The 9,388-nt window shown below is 45.1% G+C and overlaps 1 protein-coding gene across 2 annotated transcripts; it reads right to left on the bottom strand.

The window, feature by feature from the left end:
* Window positions 1-417: 417 nt before the first annotated feature.
* Window positions 418-7,043, bottom strand: LOC124140290 (nmrA-like family domain-containing protein 1). Of its 2 annotated transcripts, XM_048395936.1 has the most exons (6): window positions 6,844-6,956; window positions 6,342-6,489; window positions 4,886-5,013; window positions 3,273-3,513; window positions 2,094-2,284; window positions 418-746 (listed from the first exon to the last, which is right to left on the bottom strand). In XM_048395936.1, exons 2-6 carry the CDS (start codon window positions 6,418-6,420, stop codon window positions 555-557), a joined length of 831 nt encoding a protein of 276 aa, XP_048251893.1. In that variant the 5' UTR covers window positions 6,421-6,489; window positions 6,844-6,956; the 3' UTR covers window positions 418-554. The 2 variants fall into 2 exon arrangements, with proteins under 2 accessions (XP_048251893.1, XP_048251892.1); XM_048395935.1 differs by lacking the exon at window positions 6,342-6,489 and having other exon boundaries at window positions 6,844-7,043.
* Window positions 7,044-9,388: the final 2,345 nt, after the last annotated feature.

Genomic DNA, 9,388 nt, shown 5'->3' with positions numbered 1-9,388 from the left:
AAACGTCGGAAATACGATGCAACAACGAAATGTTAGTTGATAAAGACGTTTATTATTATCAGTGCTTAAAATTTAAAAAGAAACTAGTTTTTAGGTAGGCGACTTAAAATTAATGTATTTTAACAAGCCTTAGCCAATTGATTAGAACTCTTAACGAGCAAACGTTTTAACCACTGTGCAACTCAACCAGCCTATAAAATGACTGACTCGCATCATCAGATTCTTGTCAACTTGGGGAATACAGAACGTATGTGAGTGAGTGAGTGAGTTGGGTTTAACGCATCTTTTAACAGCATTCCAGTTATATCACGGCGTGTCAGCTTAATGTGGGAGGAAAGCCCGAAGTGATGCGATTCTCAGACGTTTACCACTTCGGTGAAACCCACGAGCACGGGTATGGTGCTGACAAATCTAGAAACATAATCGGGGCGAACCGGGATTCGAACCCACAATCATAGGTTTCTGGCGTGCCCAAGGGACGCAACTCTGCACAGCAAATCGCGGCGTCTTAGACGACTGGGCCACCCGTGCCCCCACAGAACGTATGTGCGACATTATTTGTTCATTATAGCGAGCAGCGCCTCTTTATTGCGCGCCAACCATTCTCTGAAGGGAGACAATTCTGGATTCAACTTCCGGCTGAGTTCTATGTCTCTCTTAAAGTCGTCAGATTGGAAGAACTTGAACATGGTGCAGAACACTTCGACTCCAGGGAATTTCAGTTGGCAGAAGGCGGCCAAGGTTATCTGGGAATCAAAAAGAAATATTTTTCAATATTTGGATCTGCATCGGCAATACTTCCTGGTTTGAATACATGCGTAGGAATGGAAATACGTTGGGGGTTATTGCCGTACTTTTACCGCATGGCTGGTATACATTCTTGGTTAATTTCGACCCCGACATACGGCTAATTTGTTGGTAATGGTGGGTATTTTTAACCAACGGATCGAGACTTGTTCAAGCGATACGGAACCAAGCGAGTACGCAGAGTGAGTGAGTAAGTTGGGCTTAACGCCACTTTTGATATTATTCCAGTGATATCACGGCGTGTCAGCTTAATGTGGGAGGAAAGCCTGAAGTGATGCAGGTCTCAGACGTTTACCACTTCGGCGAAACCCACGAGCACGGGTATGGTGCTGACAAACCTAGAAACATAATTGAGGCGAACCGGGATTCGAACCCACAATCATAGGTTTCTGGCATGCCCAAGGGACGCAATTCTGCACAGCGAATCGCGGCGCCTTAGACGACTGGGCCACCCGTGCCCCCGAGTACACACACCAGTGAGCGCCCAGATTGCATCGCGAAAACGGTCATTTTTCTTGTGGTCTCTTAACATTGCTTTGTTTGTTGTTTAACGCCGCACTCAGCAATATTCCCGCTATATGACGTCGGTCTGTAAATAATCGAGTCTGGACCAGACAATCCAGTGATTGACATCATGGGCATCGATCCACGCAATTGGGATGACATGCATCAACCAAGTCCACCAGCCTGACTACGCGATCCCGTTAGTCGCCTTTTACGGCATGGGTTGCTGAAGACCTATTCTACCCCGGATCTTCACGGGACTCAAATCAAACACGACACCACCGCACACTAGTCGTATGTTTCTATGATTCTTTTTATTCTCAGTTGTTGCTTGACCTAAAAAGGGAACAAAATACATTGAAGGCATTTTTGTCTGCGGAACGATGAAGCTGAAAGGGGGACATTACCCTGTGAAGCTGATCACGTTTAAGTCCTTAAATTTTATATAATAAATAATTATGTAGATTTCAATTCAGGAAATTTAAGTTTTCTCAAATGTTCAAGTTTAGATTATCTTACGTGATCATCAAGTTGTTTACAGTGATACAGACCGAGGGAGATTTCCGACATGATTTGTGGTTACCGCCATACTGTACTCAGACTAGTGTAGAAAATAGGTCACAGCCTCGCTTTCGATTGAGGACTTCCTTTTTCGCGAGTCACAAACAAAGAATGGAGGATGCTTGTACTAGCAATTTGTTTTCTCTCTCAATAAAATGCACATAATTGTTTATTTGGTTGTTTACGAATATAAATGATGATACACTCGGATGTCTCCTCACCTTGTCATCCTTGACCTTGACCCCCAAACATTCCGTCATTTCACGTGCCATCTCGTCTAGAGTGAGGTGTTCGCTGCTCAGCCCAAGTGTTCTCCCTGTGTATTCCCGGGGATCCTCAAAGATGCAGACTATCATTGGGCCTATTTCACCCACACTCACAACATGTAGGGGATGTCCCTCCATTGGTATTTCTGAAACATTTGAAATGGCGTATTGACTTCAATAGAAAACCCGAAGCCAAAGAGATTCCTCCGTTAACCTCCAACTCATCTGGCCTTGTGGAAAGTGCCTCCACTCCTAAAACCGAACATCCTTATCTGTATCCATATCTGATCCGAAACCGGAAAACATCAATCAAGTGGGTAAATTTCAACCTACTCCAAGAAACCTATGATTGTGGGTTCGAATCCCGGTTCGCCCCGATTATGTTTCTAGGTTTGTCAGCACCATACCCGTGCTCGTGAGTTTCACCGAAGTTGTAAACGTCTGAGACCTGCATCACTTCGGGCCTCCTCCCACATTTAGCTGACACGCCGTGATATAACTGGAATAATGTTAAAAGCGGCATTAAACCAAACTCACTCACTCACTCACTCCACCTACTCCACCATATCAACGCCCTGCTCGTCTTTACGCGTGACGGGAGTAGCCTAGTGGTTGAAGCGTTCGCTTGTCATGTCTGAGGCCGGTTATCAGAAGGTGAAAAACTCTTTTGTGTTTATTCCGTCGCAATTTAGGCCCCTAGCCCGCAGTTAGAATATCAAGGTCAACAGAGGTCATTCTTCAATGTCACCCTCACCAAACAATCACTACATATAGCACGTACAGGGCTTTCAGATACAAAGACCCCTATTTCTGTAGTGTTTGTTTTTATCTATTTTTCAACATGGCTGCACTTCCGGTTGCGGTACATCCCGACTTGCACCGGAACCGGTTGTCCAACCATCTTGAAAAAGACGCCAGAGTAAAACCCCTGGCTTCTTTTTCCAAAATGGCGGTACTTCCAGTTCCGGTGTCTCCTGACATCCACGGAAATCTCTGAGTTCCGCAATCCAATCATCCCGTATCATATTCATACACTTTTAATCTCTACGGGGCGATGGGGCAATTGCTAACTTGCGGCATAAACATAATTTCACCGCAGTTTTCTTGAAAAACATTTTAGCAAAGAAATCGTACCCAGATGGTACAAGCCGTCTTCTTGCCTCTTAGGCGGAAACATCGTCAGTAGGTTCTCCATGTAGAACGACAGCCTGACTATGGTGTATTCCAGGCCACATGACCGAAGATATTCCTCCACCCTGCCCTTGCCGTCAAAGCAAGCCACGGAATAGCCGCACGATTCCGTCACGTTCTCCAGGCCACTGTACACCAGGTGCTGAACACCACACTCTTTGGCAGCGTCTACAGCGTCCCTACCCTGTAATGAGTTTGAAAAGCAATGCTATTACTTGATACTGCGTGGACACGGGTGGTAAGGTCGTCTAAGACGCCCCACGCTGTGCACAGTTGCGCTAGAAATATATAAATGGGCGTTCGAATCCCGGTTTTTCTAGGTTTGTCAGCTCCATTACCGTGCTTGTGGGTTTCTCCAAAGTGGTAAACGTCTGAGACCTGCATCACTCCGGCTTTCCTCCCACATAAAGCCGGCACGCCGTGATATTAATGGAATACTGTTAAAAGCGGCGTTAACCCCAAATCACTCACTCACGGTCTGTAGCCCCTATTCTGTCAAGGTCAAGGAATTAGTGTCATGAAAAAATGAAATAACATATTTTTTCAATATTATTTTATGAGGTCTACGGCAAGATGCTTGCAAAATGGATAAGGTTGTCAGACTCAGTGACTCGGTTGCTTATAGTTGTCATCGTATGCCAATTGCGTAGATATATGCTCACGTCAATCACAGGATTGTCTGGATGATATACAGACCGCCGACATATAGCTTGAATACTGCTTTAGTGCTGCGTTAAACAACAAACACACAATACATGGGGCCATTCCAAGATACATCGTCTGTCGAGTGAAATACTCGAGATAAAGTTTGTAAATTCAGATAAATACAGGATGCACCCAATACACATGGTGGCGAGGTAGGATGAAAGCACTCCCCTCTGGCAGAGCCACAGCAAAAATATAAGACCCGTGAAGATCCGAGCTAGAATAGGTCTTCAGCAACCCATGCTTGCCGTAGAAAGCAAATTTGCTTGTCTTGAGAGCCGACTAACGGGAACGGGTGGTCAGGCTCGCTGACTTGGTTGATGCATGTCACGTATCCCAATTTCGTGGATCGATGCTCATGATATCAATCACTGGATTGTCTGGTCAAGACTCAAATATTTACAGGCCTCCGCCAGATGGCTGGAATATTGTTCGGCGTTAAACAACAAAGAAACAAACAGAATAAATAACTGGTCCCATAGACAATTTGCTGGACAGTTGCAAGGTGTCATAGAAACAATTCCAACTCCTCTGCATCGCAACGACTCCATCAATACTTTCACTCTTCCCGGTAAATATTCGGGTCAGAATCGGTATGAATAGGACAGGGGCGGTCGGGTAGCCTAGTGGTTAAAGCGTTCGCTCGTCCCGGGTTCAATTCCCGACATGGGTACTATGTGTGAAGCCCATTTCTGTTGTCATCCGCCGTGATATTGCTGGAATATTGCTAAAAGCGGCGTAAAACTATACTCACTTACCCACTCACTCACTAACTCAATGAATAGAAGACATATAATGTACTGGATTATCGAGGATGGTTGTCCAGAATGCGTGTATGTGGAACTATTGACCTCCGTGAACTCCCGCTTCTCGTCCATGTCTTCCCAGTAGTTAGTCACCAGGAACACCCCATAAGCTCCTCGCATCGCTTCCACCACACTGGCCTTGTCATCTAGATTCGCTTCGACCACATCACAACCTGCAGTGGAATAAATACATACATACACTAAACTACGGTTATAACGAACTCACAGGGACCACTAATTATTGATCGTTATAAATGTACAGTAAACTACGTTTATAACGAACTCGCTTATAGCGGACTTACTGATATAACGAACTTATTTTTTAGTCCCAGCCATTTGTGATATATATTCTGTATATATGATTATGCCGAACTACGGTTATTACGAACTAAAATTAGTTGTCCCTTTGAGTTTGTTATAACCGTAATTTACTGTAGTTCGTTATAAGAATTTCAACTAAACTATACAATAAATGTCCGGGACCTAAAACACAGTTCGTTATATCCGTTAGTTCATTGTAAGCGTGTTCGTTATAAAGGTAGTTTACTGTACATGCATACGGGTTTCTGAACATATTCCATGGTGTAATGACATTTAGACGGCGACAGTATCTTGGCCAGACAATCCAGTGATTGACATCATGAGCATCGATCCACGCAATAGGGATCGATGACATGCATCAACCCGTTAGTATCCTCTTACGACAACCATAGTCGCCTTTTAGGGCAAGTATTGGTTGCTGAAGACCTATTCTACCCCGGATCTTCACGGGTAGACAGATTTGTAATTACATGAAATTACTTAATTAATTTTGCGTTTTGGAGTCAATTCTTAAATAACTCCCCTCATTACCCAGTGTATTCGCTATAGCATCTCGAATGAAGAGGGTCCACAGGCTGGGTCAATCTCATCAAAATCAGACTTTTTACTCCGACACTCTCTGCCTGAAGATCTGAGGACATCTCAAAAGGAGGCTGCCAGGTAAACTTCCTATTGAGCCAATCAGCGTTATTGATTCTAAAGTCTCTGTACGAGGGAGCAACGCTTTCAGATAAACGTGTCTGAATTCAAATCTCGAAATCGAAGATAATCGGAGAGTGCCGAATCAAAAAAGTATAAAGCCGCGCTGTTATATTGTTGAAGATATTTTACACATCCTAATGTTCCTGAGGGCAATAGATCTACATCCAAAAGGGTGTATCTGGGGAGTATTTCGGTGTCCTGTGGTGGTGTTTTTTGCTTAGATCGAATTTAGGAAGAGTGGCGAAAGAAAAAGAAATTTGAATTGTTTCAGAAATCTGATTGGCTCACGAACCCATGCATCCTTCATTTTTTGTGATTGACATCATGAGCATCGATCCAACCAATTGGAATACGATGACATGCATCAACCATGTCACCGAGCTTGTGCTTGTACTAGTGCCGATTGTATAGTGCTTATCCACTGACAAACCATGCCGCGGTTTAACATTAATACCCCACTCTGACACAGTATACTGACCTGGAGCCGACCAGTCCTTGTTTTGGCCCCGTAATGATGAGCGACAGGCAGGGTACCAATAAGTACCATCTCTTAACATCTTTTGGTATTCCACCGGGGATCGAACCCACGACCTTCCGTTCTCCGGGCAGACGCTTTATCCACGAGACTACGGAGACCGACAGACAGGAAACGAGACACGAATGAACAATATGAAAACATCAACTAACCGACATTCTTTTCCGTTAAAAGATGGTACTTTTTGTTACCATGCCTGGCGACATAAAACAAGGTCTATCTGTACTGTGTCGGAGTCGGGGTATCCATGTTACAGCTGCGGCATGGTATCTCAGTGGGCTAGCACTATAATACCGGTATCAACCAGGACAAGAAAACTCACACGCACAGTATATAAGTGGACGTGACGTTAAACCCCATTTCACCTCACCTCACCATACCTTCTCGTCGCAAAATGGAGGAGATGAAATGTTCAATGTTAACTCGTTCACTCAAACTCTGTTACCTTCTTTCTTGAGCTCTTTGGCTTTATCACTGTCGGCATGACGGGTGACAGCGCGTACTTTGAAGTTGCCGTCCTTGACCAGAGCCCTCGCAACACTCCCACCTTGCTTTCCGGTTGCGCCAAATACCACCACCACTTTACGGGACGCCATGTTGACTGGGAGTCGCAACGCTGTGTCAGGAGACCCAGAGCTCAATGGGTTTAAGCCACGACTGATAATCATAGCGTTTTCATGTCACGTATTGCACGACTTAAAACTCCACATATCACATGTGTATACTGCACATATATATAGCTTATAATTGTTTATTCGATAGCTTTGTACAGCATAGGTAGCATATATTCAAGCAAAGCCACTGCAACTTATCAGGTCTGGATCCCGTTCCACAGAGCTTTGTTTGTTTGTTTGTTGTTTAACGCCGCACTCAGCAATATTCCAGCTATATGACGGCGGTCTGTAAATATTCGAGTCTGGACCGGATATGAGCATCAATCCACGTAGTTGGGATGCGATGACATGCGTCAACCAAGTCGGCGAGCCTGACCACCTGATCCCGTTAGTCGCCTCTTACGACAAGCATTGTCGACTTTTACGGCAAACATGGGTTGCTGAAGACCTATTCTACCCCGTATCTTCACGGCTTGTTCCACAAAGCAATCTTAGGTAGTCGTAACTCCCATACTACAACAAAGGCTTACGATAGTCGTAGCGCTAAGATCGCTTTGTGGAACACCTGGACCAGACATATCAGTGCATGTTATTTTTAATAACGTCCTATACGTTGTCGGCCACGATGACCGAGTCTCAGACCTTATTAGTGACTGAGTGAATTATTTTTTACGCCGCAATTTTCCAGCAATTTCACCGCGGGTGATATGAAAATGGCTCTTCATACACCTATGGAGCCCGAGCCCGAACCCAAGCCTTCGGTGTGACGAGCGAACGCTTTAACCACTTGGCTACTTGACCGCCTTTATAGGCAATGGAGTGCTGGGTTTGAACCCAGTCAAACCGGGTCTTTATATGTGTACACGTAGAGCGAAATAACTTTGTTCTTATCACAATTCGTTCCGATTGTGCTCTTAGGGCTGCTAACACAAATTCGATCCATTCGTCACCACTCGCCCCTTTCCGTAACCTGCAAGAAGTCTTGTCCCGTAATAACACGCGCACAAACACACGCGTGCAATAATCCTGAACGCGGCGTTAAACCCCATTTCACGACTTATGGACCTCATTAACATGCAACACACGTTTACGACATCACTTTGCAGTTTTATATTGTGTCAGCGGATGTACAGTGCATTTAGATGAGACGCCATGATCTGCGTCCTGATAACGGTACTCCACCAGCAGGCGTTGTCTCCACACAGGGGAGACCACGGTATTGTACAGACGTGAGAGGATATACGTAGACTGTTTTTTTAAATGTTATTCTATATCTAAAGAAACCAAGCAGCAACAAAAGTGCTAAACTGATGGCATAAGAAACGCCACCAAATAAATAATGGTCGTCAGTTTTCAACAGATTGCCAAACAGCACGAAAACAACTGGGAACGCATAGCTGAAATGCAACTTACCTATTCTCTGTGAACATGTGCACGTGCTTCACGTGATTTGCGAGAAAGGTTAATTCAATTACTAAATAATGCGAAATGTGCACAAAGTTACCCTATGGAATTTAGGTATGAAACATGAGCAGGATTGTACTCTCTCATCACATGAAACCGTTTAAAACAACGAACATGCCTCGACTAACCGCAGCGCAGAGGGAGACAGTCATCGGTGTGTTGCAAATGGGAGCGACGCAGGTGCCCGTTGTCAGGATCATGGGCTGCTTCAAGTGCACCCTCGCCAGACTTGTCACACGTCACAGGCAAACTGGCAGTACTGCAGACAGGCCAATGAGCGGAAGACCCAAGGTCACGACCCCACAGGAAGACCGGTATTTACGGGTGCTTCACCTAAGTCTAGATTCCTAACTGTGACGTCATCATCCGCAAACAGCCTTGGATATCCAGTCAGCAGAAGGACCGTTGCAGACGACTCCGCCTGTATGGTCTCCGTGCCTATCGACCTTTCAAGGGCATGACGTTAACGTTTTTACACCGACGTCACAGACTGAGATGGGCCATGACTGTACAGCAGTGGCAACAGAGAACTTGGCGAAGAGTGCTCTTCAGCGACGAGAGTAGGTGCCAGCTCTTCAAGTCTGATATGCGGGTTCGAATCTACCGACGACGTGGTGAACGGACGGAAGGTTGTTGCGTCAAAGAGGTGGAGGCTTATGGAGGTGGTAGTGTCATGGTTTGCTGTAACTGAAATATACAAGTACAACAAAACATTTGGGCTGACATACCTTTATTATGAGTGAGTGAGTGAGTTGGGTTTAACGCCGCTTTTAACAGTATTCCAGTTATATTGCGGCGTGTCAGCTTAATGTGGGAGGGAAGCCCGAAGTGATGCAGGTTTCAGACGTTTACCACTTCGGTGAAACCCACGAGCACGGGTGAGGTGCTGACAAACCTAGAAACATAATCGGG

The sequence above is a fragment of the Haliotis rufescens genome, unplaced genomic scaffold (genome assembly GCF_023055435.1).
Source record: "Haliotis rufescens isolate VD_foot unplaced genomic scaffold, xgHalRufe1.0.p SCAF_15, whole genome shotgun sequence".
Lineage (NCBI taxonomy): Eukaryota > Metazoa > Mollusca > Gastropoda > Lepetellida > Haliotidae > Haliotis > Haliotis rufescens.
This window is presented reverse-complemented; position numbering and strand designations above follow the sequence as displayed.

Excerpts from the sequence above, each read along its gene's own strand:
- LOC124140290 (XM_048395935.1), bottom strand. The coding sequence starts at position 6,994 with ATGGCGTCCCGTAAAGTGGTGGTGGTATTTGGCGCAACCGGAAAGCAA. Across the intron at positions 3,514-4,885 it reads AGAAGCGGGAGTTCACGGAG|GGTAGGGACGCTGTAGACGC; the intron begins GTCAATAGTTCC and ends AACTCATTACAG. Across the intron at positions 2,285-3,272 it reads AGACGGCTTGTACCATCTGG|AAATACCAATGGAGGGACAT; the intron begins GTACGATTTCTT and ends CAAATGTTTCAG.